The sequence below is a fragment of the Plectropomus leopardus genome, chromosome 7, assembly GCF_008729295.1.
Source record: "Plectropomus leopardus isolate mb chromosome 7, YSFRI_Pleo_2.0, whole genome shotgun sequence".
NCBI classification, from domain to species: domain Eukaryota; kingdom Metazoa; phylum Chordata; class Actinopteri; order Perciformes; family Serranidae; genus Plectropomus; species Plectropomus leopardus.
This window is the reverse complement of record NC_056469.1, coordinates 18,944,160-18,964,824: the sequence shown is the minus strand read 5'-3', so window position 1 is coordinate 18,964,824 and position 20,665 is coordinate 18,944,160. Positions and strand designations below refer to the sequence as shown.

The 20,665-nt window shown below is 39.4% G+C and overlaps 2 protein-coding genes across 2 annotated transcripts; one reads left to right on the top strand and one right to left on the bottom strand.

Annotated features, from left to right (window-relative positions):
• Window positions 1-4,842: 4,842 nt before the first annotated feature.
• On the top strand, window positions 4,843-6,082 carry LOC121946281 (C-reactive protein-like). Its single transcript, XM_042490784.1, has 3 exons — window positions 4,843-4,897; window positions 5,332-5,720; window positions 5,861-6,082. The coding sequence occupies exons 1-3, from the start codon at window positions 4,843-4,845 to the stop codon at window positions 6,080-6,082; spliced, it is 666 nt and encodes a 221-aa protein (XP_042346718.1).
• A 5,405-nt stretch (window positions 6,083-11,487) lies between these two features.
• LOC121946273 (metalloreductase STEAP4-like) lies at window positions 11,488-19,517 on the bottom strand. The gene is made up of 9 exons (XM_042490775.1): window positions 19,299-19,517; window positions 19,075-19,182; window positions 17,776-17,846; window positions 17,252-17,336; window positions 14,562-14,840; window positions 14,380-14,474; window positions 14,142-14,295; window positions 13,861-14,031; window positions 11,488-11,748 (listed from the first exon to the last, which is right to left on the bottom strand). The coding sequence occupies exons 1-9, from the start codon at window positions 19,515-19,517 to the stop codon at window positions 11,488-11,490; spliced, it is 1,443 nt and encodes a 480-aa protein (XP_042346709.1).
• Between the last annotated feature and the right edge of the window lie 1,148 nt (window positions 19,518-20,665).

The following is a 20,665-nucleotide window of genomic DNA, read 5'->3' as shown; positions in this document are numbered from 1 at the left end:
ACACACACACACACACACACACACACAGCAGGAAATAGGCTAAAATAAACAGCAGTTCTTTGGTAATAAGAGAAAAATACAATGTGAGAGGGTGTGAGGGATTGCAGATTGTGTGTGCAGATAATGCTGTTAGATGCTAGATAACAGGATGACTCTGACTAAATGTTCTGCTTTGGGCAAAAAAGGCACTGCATAATTCTCTTGCAGCATCATGGCGACAGCTGCTCCATCCTCTCTTTCCTCTTCTGTATCTCAATCATCTGGTTAATCTCTGTGTTGCACATACTAGCTTCTCCTCCACACCTACCATGCTGCACCTGCCCACAAGTTGTCCCTATTGAGCCCAATGTGTACAGTTGCTTCTCAGGTGCTGCCTTGTGCACCATATGAATTTATTTACACCACAGTGTGAACAAAGTGTCTAAAATCTACATGAATAGTTTGTGTGCTGAATGTGGTTCCTTTAAAAAAAATTCAAAATCTTGATTGTCTCTTGAAAGTTCAGCCCATCAGTACATTATCATTAAGGTTTGTCATTACCATCGATGTTCCTTTTTCCTAAAACTAACCTTTGTAACTTTAAATAACTTAACTTAAAGTGAGGGATGTAACATCATTTGAAGAGAGCTTTACAAACCATTGCATAAGGATATGTTGATGCTGAACAGCAACCTGCATAAAGAACCTGAGGTAGCTGTTTGAGTGAGAGAATATTTATAGCAAATATAATATAAGCTGCTGTGCTTAAATATGCTGTGAAATCATAAAGTGAATACAAAATTTTGGCTAAACTGACAAGCCATGATTATGATGATGATGAAGATATGGTTGTGGTGTTTTTTTTTTTGTTTGTTTGTTTTTTTTTTTGTAGGACCCAAAAGCAGACTCGTACACAGATGAGTTATTAAGATAGGGGATTCTTTAGGGAAGAGTGCTGGGGAATGTGCCAGTTGAGAGGAGGCAGTGGCAGACAGGTCTGATCGGAGGACGAGGATTTGGGACTGGCTGGGGCAGTGAAAGCAGGGCGAGGAGGTCCAGATGGAGATGGCATTGAGGCAGAAGCTGGAGATCTGTGGCACAAGATTTGTCAAATATAGGCTCAAAGAAACAGAGAAAAAAATATTCTGGTAACAACCTGCAGAGTGGCCGAGACGTAACTACCACGGAGTCTGTTGAAACACTTTGGCGATGAGTGAGTGAAGTCCATGGGTTTTTGTACTGCTTGCTGATGAGATGATTGAGGACAGGAGTGTAAGTAGAATCAGGAGCCAGGTGAGGGAAAGCCATGGCCAAAGCACACAGACACACAGGGGAGGTGGAAACATGAGAGAGACAGGAAAAGGAACACAGGGAAAACCTATTTTAGTAATATTGATTTTTTTTTTTTTTTACACTCTAAATTCATCCAGATCAATGCATTAAAATTTCAGGTCAAGGAGTTTTTTCCCCTACGACAGATCTGGACCACTGGTAAATTGTAGTTGAATCGAAGAGAAAATTCTACATACAATACCATGAATTCATGTAAATAACTCATGCACGCCACCTAACAAATCTTTACCAAACTTTTAGGTTTTATAAAAACTCAAAGTTCACTTAGAATTCACATGTTCCAAACAACTAAAGAAAGTCCTGTGTGTTATGACCTTTCCACCACTCCAACCTTCCTCCTTACACGACCGCTCCCTTCTTTACTCTCGTAAACTCATTAGTTACATGATTGCAGCATTTCATACATGGATTACGCACAAATTACAGGCTCATTATTATGTGGGATATGTGCGAATTTTGATTATATTTACATTTTTTCATTGGAAAACATATAAACAGTATATTGGAACAGCCTGCCAACATCATCCTTTATGCCACTGTACACCTGTTTCATGCACGTTTTTTGCGTTTTACTTTAAGTCAGATTATCCTCTCTTTATGTCTGTGACTGTCACAGTGCAGCGCTTCTCTGATGTCTAACAGACGCACTATCAATATGATCTAACTGTTTATAAATGTTACTCTTTGGTAACATTTTGTAAATGAAGCTTGCCAACACCCTTAATTAAGCAAGGTGACATTCCTCTGGCTCAAACCACAAATCAACAACAACTTTGTCCGGTTCATAGAGTTTGGTAAATCTCAACCCTTCTGGGTTTCGTACCAGCTCTCCTGGTGCACTTTGCATACTATAAATACAATACGATAGCAGTTTTTCATCAGATAAAAAAAACCTTCTGAATCCTTGGAATGGAACAATGAGGAAATGATCTCCAAAATAAAATTTAGTTTCAATGAAGAGTGTCACTCCTGTCTCTTGTCCACCAATTACATCTTATTGTGTCTGAAAGCTCAGTAAAACTCTTAGAGTCTTTCCCCACTGACCTCACTGTGCTTTCTCTAGTCATCTTGGTCTGCTCCCTCTCCAGGGCTCATCCTTATGGCTGATCTGACGCAATTCTCCCGAAAACATTCGCTCTGAGCTGCAAGTTTCTCCCCAGTCACCACTGGATCTCACCATGTCGGTGGAGGCAGGAGCATACAGACTCCTCCATCTCTGAAGTCCTCTTCAGAGAGGATATAGTATTTGGATGTGAAAGTACAAATGGGATGTTGTGCTGTTAATGTTCTGCTGCAGCAAGTCATTTAAACTGATAAAGAGCATGGTACAAAAATGAACTGATAGCACAACCCTGTCTGTTTGTGTTACTAAATTGCTTTTTATGTTGTTGTAGCGTAAGTGTTATCAGGATAATTCTGCAGGACAAATAACATAACTCTACATTCATGTAGTAGGTAGGCCTTGTAAGGACGTGGCTGGGGAGGATGCAGGACTTTGACATCAGTTATTCAGATTCGCATGCAGACTTCTGTCTTAGGCTTAGACAATGAAAGCATTACGGCCATCGTCATCATTGCATTTTAATTGAAAGAAAAAGTAATAACAAAGACTCTTGTCTTGGGTTCAGGCTACAAATGCAATTTGGTTAAGGCAACAGACAGATGGCAATTTTGGTTAAATATTAATTGAAAGGATAATAAAAGGAAAAAAAGGTGTGTTGCAAGATTGCCTATTTTGGTGGAAAACAGCTGAAAAATGTTCTGAGTGAACTTTTTGCTGATAACTGAAATAAGCTTTTTTGTGAACCTTAGCTTATCCCTTCAGTAACCAGTATTTTTGTGACTTGCCAGATACATTAATTGGCAACATTTCCATTTTATATGAATAGAAAACTTAATACACTTTAGATTATGTTTCTCTGAAAACATATTTGTTGTTTCAAATTAGTTGTATAACATTTCTATGAGACAGGGCCAGATAGCGTGTTCCTTTAGCTTATTAACACAGTCTTGATTTCTCAGCATTTTGACTAAGTGTTGTTCAATACATAAAACTCAATTAAAATGTTTTTAATACAACAGTTTGAAAGTGTCTGGTGTCCTGTTCACTGATCCCCACACAGAAATATGTTTTAAAGCAGCATGTGTTTTCCATTTCAATGAGCCGCATGCAGCTGGTTCATCAGTACTAAATAAAATACTCTAAAATGAGTAAAACACGTTGTAAGATATAATGACCTATTTTCTTATTGATAGGTTTAATGTGTGACTTAGCCAGATACCCTTCTATGATTGGGTTTGGCAGAACAAGAGAACAAAAGGTGTCACGTAGGCCTACTTTAATCCTCGCCTTCATGACGCATGTGGCGTGAGTTTCCAACTGTTCTCATATGCACTGCTTTATTTTATTTCCTTATTTCCCTTTGTATCAGTTTTATTGCTTATATTAGTTACTTTGTTAAATGTCCCTTACCTTTACTTTTTTCACAGTTTGTAAAGAGCTCCAATTGGACATGTATGAAGGTGATATAGTTGATGACATAGCATTAAAAGCCTGTAATGTGTTTGTCCACTCTTTGAATCAGAATCAGAATCACTTTGTTATCCCATGAAGGGAAATAAGTGTCGCAGCAGAAATACTACACACACACAGTTACACAAAAATAAGATCCTAGAAGTCAGTAATAAAAGTCAGAAAAAAAAACCAACGCAATATAAAAGCACCATATACATATACAAAATCACTAGCAAATGTTCAGTCCAGAGCTTGTATCAAAAATGGGAGAATACTACCAAGAATTGCAAAAAGTGCAATGTGTAAATGTGCAAATAAGCAATAACAGTGCAGAAAGAACATGAGTAATCGAGGGGCTAATTGCTATTAAGTAAATAAACTGCAGTGGGGATGAATGAAACCTAAAGTCTTTTAGTCCTCCCCATAGGAGCCCTAAAATGACGGCCTGAGGGCAAAAGCGCAAACTCATAACAACATTGTAACAACACTGCTGCATAAAGAGATTTTTTCAAAACAAGAGACATGATTTCTTAATTTTGCGTACAAGGAAGGTGTTTACAAAGAAGTCATACAGGTCCAAGACTTACAGCACTGGCATGATGAAATGAAGAAGTGAAGGCATAAAACTCCCTCCTGTTGATTTACAAATCCATTCCTGTTGATTGTTGTGCACAGCATCCTGACACAGACCGAAAGGTAAGATCACAACATGATATCCAATGTTCTATCTGCTGTATATTGTATCAGATAGTAATCCAACTGAATCTGATTTACTGGATTTAAACTGAGCATTTCTTCTTTTTTTTTTACAATAACAAATGTACAGTACAAAAATATTTTGTACATTATGCAACCCATCAAGCACTTTTAAAAAGCCAGTAAGCAAACACCCAAGAAACATATTTTTGTGGAAAATCTATTGTACTAAGTAGAAAGATGTATGTGGGACTGCATAAAAAAATATTTTGGTGTCTCTTCATTTGTCTTTGTATCAGATGGCATTTTTGCTTCTCCTGGTGATGCTGACAGCATGTGCTGCTGATCAACAAGGTAAATATATATATATTCTTTATTAGACAGACAGAAATGTAAAAGGAATTTTGCCATAACCTTACACATGCACATGAATACAGTTTGTTGCAAAATAAATAAATAAATAGAATGAAACAATTACACATTGTGTGTGTGTGTGTGTGTGTGCGTGCGTGCGTGCGTGCATGTGGCCAAATGGTGAGTGGTGTTCAAATGTGATTACAAGTGTCATTGGTTCATTTGTTCCTAACATTTTGTAAAAAGACTCAGCAAAATATATAATAAATTCAGCAGGTTCAGGGTTTGCTTCCACATATTAAGCACATTTCTCAAACATCTTTATATATTTTAGGGAGTATATGTCTGCAAATACTGAGGCACTGTGTGCTTTATTTGATCATTGTACAACTTACATGAACATAAAGCATTTTTTCTTTTTTTTCTAACTGTAGATCTGTCTGGTGAAATGTTTACCTTCCTGGAGCGAACTAACACGGCTAATGTGAGACTGACAACATCGGCACAGAATATCAGTGCTGTAACTGTCTGTCTCAGGTCATTTACAGACCTCAAAAAAGCCCACGTGCTTTTCTCTCTGGCCACACCGTCTGCTCCCAATGGTTTCCTACTATTCAAAACCACTGATGGGATTGAACTCATTGTCAAGAATCGAAAGGTCGAATTTGCAGCAGAGGACTACAAGCTGAACATGTGGCTCTCAATTTGTTCTACATGGGACTCTGCATCTGGTGTGGTGCAGCTGTGGTTAGATGGAAAGCCCTCAGTAAGGAAATTCATTGGTGGATCAAACATCTTGAGCTCCATTATTATCCTCGGACAGGTAATTGATAAACATTAGAGTTGAAAGAATTCCAGAAATTTCTGTTGATTGGTGAATTTGAATTACTTACTAAAAAAAATATTGCCCTTGTTTGCACAGCACAGAAATGTTTTTATCACAACTCTATTCAATCACCACAGGAGCAGGATTCATATGGCGGGGGGTTTGCCATTGATCAGTCTTTTGTTGGCATGCTTTCTGATGTCCATATGTGGGACTACGTCCTTTCACCCTGTGAGATCAAGTACTACGTGAATGATCTGAACTTCACCCCAGGGAGTCTGCTCAACTGGAGGGCACTGCACTTCAATACCAACGGAAGAGTGGTGATAGAAAGGAAACAAAAGGCCTGTCTGTTGTAGTCACACTAAGACAAGATCTCAATTAAGTAATATTTTTTTAGTATGATACACTAACATGCTGTAGACTTAAATAGTGGCCTTAAAAAAGTTATGTGTCAGTCTTTGGGAAGTGCAGTGGCTTTATGAAGTTGATTTTTTTTTTAACTGCCATGTTACACAAAATACAATCCTTTTTTCTAATCACAATCTTCTGTTTAACTGTTCATTTGCTATTTGTAATAATGTAACATTTGTGTCACGTCCACCTCTTTTTCCCACCAAACTGACACGAGGACAACTCGATTCAAGGTTCCAACTCAAACTTTTATTTTATTTTTAGTTGGTTGGTCGTCTTGTTTCATAGGTTGTAAACCTTTAAAGACAGAAAACCAAAATTACCATCCAGCACAGAACCAAAAAGTTGACACATTACCCATTTTCAATTAATTAATCATTTAAGCCTTTTAAATTGAATAAAGAATAATCAAGAAAAAGAGTAGTGTTTTAACATTTAACAGAATATATATGCTATATTTTTACTCTATTTAAGCTCAAAATTAAATATCTTGATAGCTTATTGGACAGAAAATCAAATAAATGCTGCACATTTCAGACGACAAGAAGCAAATAAACATTCTACAGACCATTGGCGTCTTTGGCCTGAATCCAAAGGTGGACTTGGGTCTCCTCTCCTTTGTCTCCTCTTGCTCCTTTCTCCTCTGTGTGTGTGACTGTTAAGCTCCCCCAGTCCTTCCCAGGTGCTCTAAATCAGAGTGCAATCAAGCACCCTCTTGCCTCTCGCTGTTGCACTCTGGGAAGTGTAGTCCCATGTACTGAGACTCAACTCGACAATTTGTAATACATCTTGAGTCAGCTACGTCTGCTGCTTATTGTGTGATTCTCTATTTAGCTCATCAGTGAAAGGCAGAGGTGCCCACAACCTTATGGGTGGCCCCTTATGTTTATGAGGCCCTTTCCAGCTCTGGGTCCCAGAGGTGCTACAAGAGCTCTACTTTGTACATCACATCTGCCTATTTTAGCCTATATGCAATTACAATGTAAACCTTTGACAGCACTGTCACTGTCTTTGGTTGCTGCATCAGTGTCATCAAGGAAATAATTTCCACAGGGGATGGGGTGGAGGCATCGTCCTTAAATTACCATTTTTGTCTGCCTAACTTTTATAATTTCAGGTTGATTTTCATATATTTTGTTTTGAACCCTGAAAATAAATTATAATAATGTAACCAAATTATGAGTAAGGGTGTAGAAAGATTTTTCAATTCAAATGTACACTCAACAAAAAACAGAAACCCAGCACTTTTGTTTTTGCTCCACAAATGGTTTAAGGGACTGTGCCACTGGCATGTTGAGTGAAGGAATGTCACCAAAGCTTCCGAGAAAATTTCCGAGAATTTTTCGGAAACAACATAGGACACAGCTTATGGTAGTGTAAGGAACATTCTGCTAACAGGCAACAGCTCTGGTGAAATTCCTACAGTCAGCATGCCAACGACACACTCCCTCAAACCTGTTACATCTGTGGCATTGTGTTGTCTTATGAAACTGCAAATGCTCATTATTATTGTGCTTGAATAATTTCTGTTGCTGAATGACTGTTAAGCCTGATGTTAGTAAAACTGAATAACAAACAACAAAACAAAAACAGATAAAGCAAATATGATATCAGTAAGTGATCAAACATTGTAAATACAACAATTGTGACCTCTTTGAGAAACCCGTGTATTATGAAAAAATGTTCAAAATAATTAATTGTTGCTCTTAAGAATGCCGATTGAAGAAGCCCTCTCACTGGTAGGCATGACGTTGTGTTTTGCGCTGATCTTGTTACTGATGTGTTTACTCACCACATGCTGCTGTCAAGTTTAGAGCAAAGAGGAACTACATACCAAATCTGCAGATTAGGTTCCTTGTCAGCCATAAAGTGGAAGAAATGCATTATTCAGTTCATTGGCAGGATAACCTGCCTTTCCTCATCCCCCCCTTTGCTAGACTAAGTTTCCTGTTCTGAATGAATTGCAGTATTTGCTCAAACTATATGGCCCTAGTGATGCTGCAGGCTATTTGCAAACCTCCTGGGTTCTCCCACAATAAATTAGGCTGCACGATAGGAGCTATAGCAGTAATACTACTCACCTTAAATGCCTCTCTTTTGACATTCCTGCTGAATCAATTAAGCACTATGTGCTGCGTGAGAACTTGGAAAAAGCCCCTTGTGGTATGCTAGCTGCTTACTGATGTAATGGAGGGCAACTTTTACCTCAACAGACTGAGAGATTGAGAGTTTGGGCAAATTGTAAAAGTTCAATTTACAGGACAATGAGAAACACTGTCGCTTGGGATGTCATTTGCCTCCTTGATGTCCTGAGCCACAGAGCATGTGCCCCATGCTGTGCTGAGTTATACAGTCTTAAATGCAATCCTTAAGCATTACAGAGTTCTGATCGGTATGAGAAAGATTTAGTGTTTGGGTAAAGTATTTTATTTAATCTATTTCAGGTAACAATTTTTCTTTGAACCTAGAGAGCTCATAATTCAAGGTTTTCAGAAGTCAAAACAAGCTTAATTCAAAAATCCATCAAACAACGAAATAAACAGAGTTTGGGAAACAGCCTTTTTTGTGTAAAGACATATTCCTTTCAAAACACCGGATTTAAGTTTTAGAACTAAAAAATGTGGACGTTGAATGTCTGCACAACCTTGGATTTCTCTGAGCGAAAACACTATTGAGACAAGACAAAACATCAAGATGCTTGAAAGATAAAGCTGAAAACAATGTTGCTGAGTAATTAAAACTTATCTCTTCAACCTGCGTATGATATGAAATTCATACCATTAAGGAAAAGACATGGGCATTATTAATATTATTTCTTAGATTATTTTCAACTTCACAAAAATAATTTTACAGTACTTAGACAATGAATTTCAAGGGATTTCATGTCAAGGTCATTTTGTTAGAGAAAAGTTCAAGCAGCATGCACATTGAAATGTGATAAAAACTAGGTGCTGGACCAAGCAAAAATAGATATGAAAGAATAATTTAAGTCAGCACACTAGTGCATGATCCCATTAAAATGTAGTCAATTATCTCCACATGTGGGACATTTCGGGCATTAGAACTTCCTCAGACAAAAGATCATTTTGTTACAAAGCAAATGTGCAAAAGCTTAAGCTATATCTATAGTACCATGCAGTTTTTATTTAGGCTATTCTCATGCTCTGTTTGTATGTTTTCCTACAAAAAGCAAAGCACCAAAATTTATATATATCCTCCATAATCATGAGCCAGTAATTTGTTTATAACCCATGTATTTGGGAAGACTGCAATTATATCAGTAATGCACTGACAGGAATAGAAAAGGAAGAGTACCCATCACATTGGAGGTTGGGTTGGTGGATGGGTCACAAAATAACAGACTTTCCCCAAAACTTTTCCCAGGAGACGGGTGTTTGAGTCTTGTGAGTAATTTTAAGGTACATTTCCACCATGTCTATTTTCCTTGAAATTGCCACGGTACCTTTACTTGCCAAAACCTAGCTTCCGTAACTTTACATTGATTACGTTACTTTACGCTAAGCCTGTAATACCTCTCATGGGGAACTAATCCAAAGATCACACAAACCGTTGAATGGTGATACAATGTTTCATCATTTAACATCCGAGTGAATCCTGGGTGAACTTTTCATGCCATCCACACTATGTCTTTACCCACAATTTTTAGCTTTATATTTGTGTCCACACAAAAGTGAGCCTTCACAGCTGGACACACAGAATCTCATTGGGTTTCAGGGTTGCCTATAGGCATTTGAAATTAAACACAAAAGGAGAGCTAGCTTGTTTCACAGCTTTTTTTGTATGTCGCTACATCTTAATTCTTTCCCAGGGCGATCTTGGAATCTCATTTATAGATCAGCACAGGCACAGACACACACACACACACACACACACACACACACACACACACACACACACACACACACGGAGCGGGAAACAGGCTAAAATCAACAGCAGTTCTTTGGTAATAGGAGAACAACACAATGTGAGAGGGTGTAAGGGATTGCAGATTGTGTGTGCAGATAATGCTGTTAGATGCTAGATAACAGGATGCCTCTGACTAAATGTTCTGCTTTAGGCAAAAAAGGCACTGCATATTTCTCTTGTAGCACCAGACTCTGTCATGGTGACAGCTGCTCCATCCTACTCTCCTCCCTCCTCTGCATCTCGATCATCTGATTAGTGTTGTACATACTAAGGCATCTTGTTGTTCCACACCTGCCATTCTACACCACCAGCCATCACTACTGACTTCGCCACCTCTGCTTATCACCTGATCAAGTCACCTGCCTTCCCAGCTGCTTCTTATCTGCTATCAGTGTATATTGAGGGGACTGTCTATGTTAACTTTGTTATACAGCCTACATTCTGCTTTGCCTCCTTGTAAATGCTCTTATTATCTACCTGCGTTAGCCCTCTGTAACCCTGCTTTAGATGTATAAAAGACACCTGATCTTCCTCCTTAGCCCGCTTTTGGCTTCCAAATCTGTGATCATCTATGGTGTCAGCGCTATGTATACATGCATCTATGTGCATGCGTGTGTCGACTCTGCATGTGGTAATATAATTAGTTAACTTTGCTCCCTTTATACTGCGTATGTGCATCCGTAGTGTGTTAGAGTGCACGTTTGCATGCCCTTAAGAGGCAGGCAGGTTTGGGCAGCGAGGTATTTGTGTTAGAAAACAGGGAGATCAATAACATCCTGAAAAGAGAGCAACCTCAGGGATACAATCGCACAACTTGAAGGGAAAGGAGAGGGGGAAGCGGAAACTGTTGCCTATGTTTATCAAAACAATGGATGTCAGCGGGGGATATCAATCTATTTTTCACCACAGTCTGTGAAAACGATACGGCACAAACATGAATTCCCTTTTTTTCTTAGCTCAAAGGAAATAGACATTAAAAACATTTATATCCATGGAGACCTGTCCATTTGGCTGAAATAAACTATACTTTTTTGTTTTGTTTGGCTATTGCACAATTGAGAGTAGGCAGTGCAGACTGATCAAAGGACACAGTCACACACACCAACTGAGCATGGACAAAATTATGTTTGGATATGTCGTTTTTTTCCAAAGTATCACTCATTTGACATACCAACCTGAATTCCTAATTTTTGAAAAGTAATAGCTCCTATTTTGCAAAATCAAAACATGGGATACTGTAATTATGGCATAATTTATATAAATATTTTTCACTTCATATTCATCAGAAGGCCTGTTTTACATACTGTTTAAAATATATAGTTATGTACATGCTTTTTTGTCCACCTGAAAATAATGATTGAATGAAATGATGACAATGACAATGACTGAATTTCAGTAATCAGCAGACCTCAGAGGTCAGAGTTCACAAGTTGGTGGCCTTACCTACCTCCTCCTCTCTTGGCTGGGTCCTCTCCCAGCCTTGTCGAATGCGGGTTAGGCTTCGATCCACGCAGGGGAGGAGGATAAGTGCTTTAAGCACGAGCACCACAGAAGGCACAGTCAGACAGAGCATGTAGCCAGGTGGAGTGTACCATTTGTAGGTAGATGGACGGAGAAATTTGTTCCAGCCGTAGATGTAGCCATGTGTTGTGCATATGAGCAGGGTCAGGTGGCCCAGTTTTGACTAAGAAAAAACATAAAATCACAAAATGGTAATGTTAAAAGAATAGTATAATGTTTTGAGAAGAAATGCTTATTCACTTTCCTGTAAAGAGTTAGATGACAAGGTCGATACCACGCACAGGTCTATAGAGTAAATAAGGGCCAGCAGCCAGTTAGCTTAGGTAAGCACAAGGTAAACAGGTGGACACTGCTAACAAAATCCAACTCCCAGCAACTCCAAGGGCATTTTCATTATTTTTACTGTGCCTGAGTATGATTTCTTTGCTGCTGGCCAGTTTTTATTTTAGTAATGTTCATCCATACCTGAGAAGGCCTACACTTGTGTCATTATATACGTGACATTTTTGTGGAGCTACATGGTGCTGCAGATGGGCACTGCAGAGCTCTCCGCTCTTGCCTTCTGCCAGAACTCCGACCGATATCCGATATTAAATTGAGACTTTTTCATAACCAGTTAAAAATTCCTTGTAGTCGTGTTATATAGCATTCTACTTTCTTGTTTTGGCATAGCTGGTGTTCACAACTGATGCGTATCATCTCAAAGTATACACAAATCATACAACAGACCACCTTTTCAAGTGGATTCAGGCATGGATCAATGAACCAGGCCCGGGTACCGTGCATAGTGTTCAACTAAATAAACAAATTGGACATTGTGATCAAGTGTACTCTGATTTGACCCTGTGGCCCTAATGTGAAAGCCCCTTAAAGCTCTTTATTTAACAAGTTATATCCCAGGACGTTACCACACTCGGCACATAAACTCACCGAAAACCACAATTTATTGTTTTTACACCCTACTTTTTCTATACAGACAAGTGAGATACAACAAATTAATAAATGAGCTTTAGAGGAGTTGGGAGGCAGATTTTGTGACTTTTAGACAGTGCAAAGCAGGCTGTTTTTTTCTGGTTTTCAGTTTTCATGTTAAGCTAAGCTAACAGGCTGCAGGTGGGGTTGGTAGCTTCATGGATGTTAAGCTGCTCATCTAACTCCCTGCAGGGAAAGAAATAAGACATAACATTATTCCTTGTAGAGTTTTACTCCAGAATTAGAGATTCACTGATGCAAGCAAAAACCATATTTTGCATGATAAAAAAATCCAATAAAAAACTGTATTTTGGTTAAATGAAAACTTCCCAACTGAATGTATTTATAGAAACCTTTCACACACTGAACCTTTCAGTGGTGTTTTTCTGATAGATGAATGTCTGGATCTTTTCTGTGCTTGTGGAACCCACAAGTGTTACAATAAGCTAAAAATACAAATTGTTTCACAGCCGTTCCAGAGTAATTGGTTTTGTAGCACCAGTGGCCTTTGAGGCTCAGTTATTGTTAATTACTTGGATAATGTGCTTTCATTTACATTTTTAGCATTTGGCTGCTGATGTTCTCATCCACAGTGACTTAGAGTAAACAGCACAATGAGGAAACATTCATATTAATGTAGTGCAGTTATGAATGGTGCCCTTATAATGATAGTCAGGGATCTTATTTAACCCATTTAGAACAGCAAATCCTTCTGCTGTGAGCATTAACATTCAATAATTTACATTCCTCTGGTGACAACCTCTGGGAAAAAATAGTTTATGTAGATTGATACCTGTTAATATATATGCTTTTCATAACTCTTCTCACCAGATCATAAGGATTATTTTGACCTAGACCTGTATCTCTGAGTCTCAGTCCCTACCTGAGGTCTACCTAAGGACCTGACCTTTACACAAATGGACCTGTGACCTGTATTAACAATCTCCTCCCTGAGGATTATACCAGGTATCGTAATTCAATTTAATGAATAACTTAACATTTAAGATCCTGGGCTAAAGTCAGCCAGGCTTTCACTCTGTGCGCGTGTGTTAGGCAGTTAGCTAACTAGACTCCAGGGATATGACTGCCAGTGACATATTGCTTTTACAACACTTTAATAACTTGATGAAAACTTGGAAACTCCAAATATAGATTACAGCAGCCCTTAAAGACGTTTTTTTACTGATAGTGAGCACATGACTGATATTGTCTGTAGGCCTAAAGGTGAACTCAACACACACCCACACTCTAACTCTCTAACACATGCACATAAAGGACTGTACATTTCCAACTGCGCTCTGACCTGAATGAAGTTGAACTCTCTCCAGCTGAGAGAGCCTCCCACAGAGGGCAGTGATGTTAATCCTAGCAGGACATAAAGAAAGAAGCCAAGGATTCCCAGCACATAAAATGAGTCTTGTCCCCATGCCTCTGTGTTATCAAAGTAGAATGGGGTGGTCTTATTGTTCTTCATCTAAGAGAAACAAAGAAAGAGACAGTACTGTACGTATGGTTAGCTTTTTGTCATAATTTTCTACATGCATGACGTAAAAACACTGCAAGATTTAAACCAGTCTGCAATACCTCATCCACCACAGTCGAGATTAGTTTGTGTCTGACAGCATAGCGAGTAGGAGTGACAAATGTATAGATGGCATGGAGAAAAGCATAGCCCAGTGCAATCAAACCTATTTGCTTCCTGCACAGCATCCAGCGGTCCAGCCAATCAGGGAAGCGCCTGGAAAATGCAAACTTGAGCTTAAAAAATGATACACTTTTACAACAAATTGCACAAGTACAGGACGTTTTTTTAATGTCTGACCTGTACTTAGTTCCTCTGTAGAGCTGAGAGAAGGCAGCTATGACACCAGGTAGGTAACACAGAGACAACATGATGAGAGACACAATGGGAAACACCTAAAAAGCAGGGGATAAACACAGAATCCTTTAAAGGGAACACAAAAGACCATCTGGATACTAAACCGGAGGGGGACATATCTCTACCTTGTTTCCCAGGGTCAACGCGATTCTGTAGGAGATATCATTCCGCTGTTCAACGTATGCGTAGATGACATCTCTAATGAGGAGATAGAAGAAGAAGAAGGCAGTGAGGCCGGCAGCCACACACAGGGGCAGCCTCCACTCTGGAAACAGTCGCAGGGGGAAGTCCTCCAGCTCTCTGGCTGCAGACAGAGACCCTTTATCCAGAACAGTGAGGCCCAGCTTTGTGGCCATCTCTGCTACTGCCTGCTTTGCTTCTGCACTGCTCCCACACAGGTACACCTGAAGCATGGAAGAGTGGGTTATTTTTAAAAAGGGGCTGCAGTATAGCCATGGGTTGAGTCAATAATAAGGGTGGTGGTGTTCTATATTTCTGTTACCATCAAAAAATACCATGAATAGACCAAAAAGCAACAAGGTAGTCCGTTTCTCATCAGTCTCCAAATTTTTTACAGTGTCTGTGTCTCTGAGCCCAAAGCTGGTCACAATGTATATTTTTTAAAAGGCTACATCATTTCTTTGAAAGCAGGGCACTGTATTTTTTAGCAAACATTTCCAAACAAAACAAACAATCATGTGTTTCAAAACTATTTCCACTGATTTGGTGCAAAAGTGAGTATTTTATGACACTGACTTAAATAATACAGTGCCCATATTTATTGCAATGAAGGAACATGTCACCCAGTTAATAGTTTTTGGACAATAATGGAGAGCTATGGCACATAGGTATAAGCTATCTCAGGTTTTGGCTACACAAATTATGATTGCTACTAGGTTAAACTCATTGCAGTTTTTTCATGGCATTTGGGAAAAAAGCCAATATTGTCAGCCTTGTCTTTAATGTTAGTAGAATTTATGCAGAGTTTATAGGCAGTGGTACAGGGTTTTGATATTGGAAGCACTGCGGTTTCTGTTTTTAGTTACATAGAATTAGGCAATATTTGAGTGGGATTTGGTTGACTATGGATAAACTGTCCATGTGGAAAGCAAATGAGGCAAAATGCATTGGCCAAATTCTAAATTTTCGCTTGACATGACAGCTTCAAAAAGTGAAGACGAACATCTCGTGTATATCTCATATATTGTGTCCAGCTACTGAAATATTGGCCCTTGCCCTAAGAGGTTTTACTATCATGACACAATAGGCAATGGGTTCTATGATTACCAGTGTCATAATTTATCACTAGTGATAAAGTTGCTAATAACACAGTGTAGGTGAATACTTGTTCAGTTGTTGGGAAATAATGCTTTCAAAATCTCCAAATGGATGTTTTTCTTCAAAAATGCCTCAGAGTAAGAATAAAATTAGAAATATTTTCCTTTTGCTGCATTCTGCTCAGCTTTTGTTTTTCAGTTGCTAATAATTACTCTGTGATTATTGTTAGATGACTCACCAGGCCTGTTTGGAATATATAGCGCATGACTGCTCCAAGTACACCTTCAGTGTCTGTCTACAGAATAACGCTTGTTCTGTTGATCTCCACTCTGCTGTCTTAGTAATCTTGAGATGAAACCCCTGGAAGTGTGTGCCTATGTAAAGACACAGGCTAACTATATACTGTTCAGTATGTAATCCCATTTCTAGATCTTCTCTATGCTGAAGGTTATTACCACACTCACAGCTCTGTGATAAGACGATTAAGTTGTTTGTAAAAGGGGGTAAAAAATGAATCATACAAAGAGAGAGAGAAGCAAGTGAGCACTAGAGAGAGAGAGCGTGCATTTTGACAGGCATATAGTGGAGTCAGTGGGATTGAGCAGTTTTCCCCCAGGTGTGTGTATAAGTGGACTGGGCAGCCAGCCATGTCTCCCTACATTACTGCACCAGTAACAGCAGGGGACGGCCGACAGACTAAATCTCCATCTGAATGTAAATGTGACAGAGCCACAGCCCCGCTGTGGATCTAATCAAATTGCCAGCCGAGGAATAGCACACACTTACAAACATGTGCGTGTGGATATATACTGTACCTACACATGCACTGATAAAGACACACACATCCAAACACTCCTGCTCTCTCACAGCTACCTGTTTTCAAAGAAAATAGAGCAATGCAGTGGTATCTGTGTGTGTGTGTGTGTGTGTGTGTGTGTGTGTGTGTGTGTGTGTGTGTGTATGTGTGTGTGTGTATGGGAGGTGTTGTTTGTGTTGAAGAGGATTCGAGGCAGATTCAGGTTTGGTCTCCAGAGGTTCCACCATGTTTTTGTTTCTCTTTGTAGCTGTGAAACGAAAGCTGCAATAAACAGTGGTCTTTCAACTTTGTAACATCATTAAGCATCTTTGTTTGTTTGTGTGTTTATACAAGCACTGTCCTCGTTTTCTCGTGCATTGTTATGGAGAGACGGCAAAATCAATCATCTTGCAACAGCACAAATGAAATCAATTCCCTTCCTAGATTTTACGTGCTGTATGGCAAAGCATTCATATCCTATTATTAACAAGTCTGAGAGCCACTTATCCCATTGTACTCCAGAAAATGTTGAAGGCTGTTATTGTTGCATGGTTTGAAGTCAAATATGTCTCATCACGGAAAGCTCAAGTTGGTAATCTCCCCTCCTGTTTCTGCTCTGTCTTTGTATCTTTACTCCAGTCAACCAAAGCCCTCCTTAAGGCCCGGAAGCTTCCTGGCTCTGTTTCTTCTTGATCCCACTGACATCTTTTAACAGAATCCTTACTTCCACTACTCTCTCACCTGTTTTCCTGCCAGTAGTCCATTCTGCAGGGCCCAGGCAGACAGCGTGTTAAGGCCTTTCACCACAGCAGCTCCAGGGACCAGTCTGAGGAACACACAGAAAGGACTTAAGTTGCTATTGTTTCTTTCGACAAATACACAGACAGGGAAGGAAGGGCCTCAAAATGGGGAGAATCAATGTTTCCACTTCAACTGAATAGAAACACAGCAGGCTGTCCTGCCAAGGGAGCTACAACCCCGCAATTTTTTTTTTTCATTTCTTTTGGATTCAGTTGAGAGTTTTGATGTCTCATGCTCTAAGTGGTTTTTAGGAGCACTTTCCCAAAAAGACAGCCAGCATTGGAAAAAAAAAGTGGTACCTACTGTTTCAAAAATGATTGTTGACAATAAACCCAAATTTGAAAAGTTAGCTCAATTTTTTGAGATCATGACTGGAATAAAACATTACATTCACAAGGATGGAGGCATTTACATATACAGCGTATTTATGAATGAGGCATCTTGTGTTAGCAGGAGTCTGTTACCTCTGCAGGTAGGCGGCATTGGCCTCTGGGTACATGTCTTTTTTCAGGTTGTTACTGAGGTCCACCAGCACCTTGTAATCAACCCATCGAGTGGAGGAAACAAAAGAAAAAAGGTGTTCAATCAATTCAATTAAGTCGTATCTTGTCTCATATTCATTTACAATAAAAGGAGAGTGTTGAGTTTATCAGAAATCAGTAAAGTAAAAATTCTGATTATGCACACTGACCGGAGTAATGCTTTACAAACTAAGGTGTTACTGTAATCACATTACTTTTTGTAACACAGTAAATACTGTTTCAATGTCACAAATATAAATAATATTGAATATATATAATATAAATACAGTCATTTTTTTATGTTTGTTGCTGATTGGTTTTCATTTTCTAAAACTTTATTATTTTTTCTTTAATTGGCTTTTTTTTTTTTTTTGGTTGGCTGTGGCTCAGGAGGTAGAGCAGGTTATTTACTAACTGGCAGTTCGATCCTCGGCTCCTCCGGTCCACATGTTGTAGTATCCTTGAGAAAGGCATGGAATCATATTTTGCTCGCCGAAGGCTGTGAGGTCTGTGTATGAGTGCAGGTGAATGTTTTAAAATTGAGTGGCAGATGGCACCTTGAATGGTAGCCTTGGCCACAAGTGTATGAATCTGTGAACAGCTGAATGTGACATGTAGAGTGAAAGCTTTTTGAGTGGTCGAAAGACTGGAAAGGTGCTATATGACGCAAGTCCATTTACCATTGTTCTTGTCCAAAAGTCATTTGTGTATTTCACTAACAATATAGTATTCTAATATGTGTATTATACTACACTGGTGATGTATGTTTTGTGATGTTACATCAGGAAAGTAGCAAGCATACTTATTTTAAGCCAAGCTATCATGATTTATTATTATTATTATTTTTTTTTTTGTCGCCTCAACCTATGGAAGTGAATGTGATCACTGACGTACATATTAGTTACTATTTTTGTGCCCCCAGTTCATCACTGTAGTTGTTACAGAGAAAGCATTATTATTACTCCATGATAACCTTTCACTTACTTACATTCTGTAACTTCTTTCCACAAGCAGGCATTATAATAGTAAGTGATATGTACATAATAACGCAGTGCTGGTTAACAATTGATGCCAAGTTCACTGGGAGCAATATGGTGATCATCAATATGTAGATTCACAGATGTAGGGGAAGTATATTAAGTGAGCTAATTTATTTGGAAAAAACTTGCTATTTTGTCCCCTATGAATGCTAGGGATTTTTGTGCTAATTGTTACAGATTCTAACATCAAAACTTGACTCACCTTTCCTGCAAGATGAGGCGCCATTGTCTCTAGGAATTCATAGTGTTCTCTGTGAATACAAATAAAGATAAGACTGGCTGATTGGGCCGCCGCTGCATGGTCCATCACCTGTAAAGAAACACATCAAGTCAAGACATTACATGAACATGTTTGAGCTGCATACACACTCACCTTTTTGTATATTTTGACAGACTGACAGTGCTGTGTTGTGCCATGTGTCGTACCTGAGCTCCCTGAGGTAAGGGGCCACAGCTGTGAGGTCTGCGGCTGCCGTACACCACCCTGTAGCCAGACTGGAGCAGACGCTGGCCTAGAGAGCGCCCTAAGTCCCCGGTCCCGAAGATACACAGCATCTCAGGGACAGAGGCAGCTGTCGAGCCCAGAGGATACAACGACACACTCTCCAGCTTCATCATCTCTGGCATGCCGTTCGCCCCAGTCATGTTGACACTCTGAGTGTGTATGGTCAGTGTTATCTGCTGTGTAGTTATATTGCTGTGGAATCTGACTTGTACTTTGCCTCCACCTCTTTGAATGTGCGCTACAACATAAGATTCTGCCCCCCTGTAAGAGTAGGTGTCTGTTTTTTTGTGTAGGAGGTCAGGGTGTATTTATTTGTTTATTTGTTTACTAAGCTTGCTATCAGCATCTAAAATCACATGTACGGGAACGTGTGAGCGTGCATTAAGCCATATGATTCTGTATTTGTCACAGTGAGTCATCATCACTACACCACACATCTTTTTTATTACTGCTTGGGCATTCCAGAGATTGATTGATAAGGTAGGACTTTAAACTATAAATCACTTGTATGGGAGCCATCTGTGGTCTGTGGATGTTACTACAACCTCAGATTCACGTTTCAACATTTTATCACTTCTTAGAAACACAGGCTGCTTAAAAGCCATATCTAGTTCAGCCAGAATTTGACTTTCACATTTGACAGAAAAAAATCTTATTCTGCTGCTTTCCAGGGCTGCCTTATTCTATTTCTTCTGTTTCCACACCAGACATAGTGCCATGTGGGAGATCCTGGCCCACAGATTCATTATCATTTCAAAACCCACTGTTCCAACCAAACGACTGGGAAGAGAATTTGTGCAAATTTAGTGTTCATGTCCCCATGGCTAAAACATCTGCAAAGTTGTGACACGAACAGACTCAACCGAGCAGAAATGAAGCTTGGCACATATGTAAGTGTTTTGTGTGTAGATGCTTTACTTTGTATGACTGCACGGCTTTTGCTTGCAAGTGTTCATGCGTGTGTGTGTGCGTGTGTGTGTGTGTGTGTGTGTGTGTGTGTGTGCTGAAATGGGTCAGGATGATCAGAGCTGAATAGAGTCTCAGCTGTGATCTGCAGCACCTGGGGAGTTGGCTCTGCAGACGGGGTGACTACCTGGCTGTAGAGATGACACACAGCATCACATCAACTTTACTGACTATTTGCACAAAAATACGCTCCTCACCATAAAAGCAGCCTCATTGAAATCACAATGTGCATATAGATAGCCGGCGATATTTATGGCAGACAAGCGGCGCGTTACCCCAGGAGCTTTTACAGTCAAGTCCATAACTAAAGCATTAATGTCTA

Coding starts and splice junctions, on each gene's coding strand:
- LOC121946281 (XM_042490784.1), top strand. CDS start 4,843: ATGGCATTTTTGCTTCTCCTGGTGATGCTGACAGCATGTGCTGCTGAT. Junction 4,898..5,331: donor ATGTGCTGCTGATCAACAAG/GTAAATATATAT, acceptor TTCTAACTGTAG/ATCTGTCTGGTGAAATGTTT. Junction 5,721..5,860: donor CCATTATTATCCTCGGACAG/GTAATTGATAAA, acceptor CAATCACCACAG/GAGCAGGATTCATATGGCGG.
- LOC121946273 (XM_042490775.1), bottom strand. CDS start 19,517: ATGACTGGGGCGAACGGCATGCCAGAGATGATGAAGCTGGAGAGTGTG. Junction 17,847..19,074: donor CGCCTCATCTTGCAGGAAAG/GTGAGTCAAGTT, acceptor GTTGATTACAAG/GTGCTGGTGGACCTCAGTAA. Junction 17,337..17,775: donor AATGCCGCCTACCTGCAGAG/GTAACAGACTCC, acceptor TGTGTTCCTCAG/ACTGGTCCCTGGAGCTGCTG.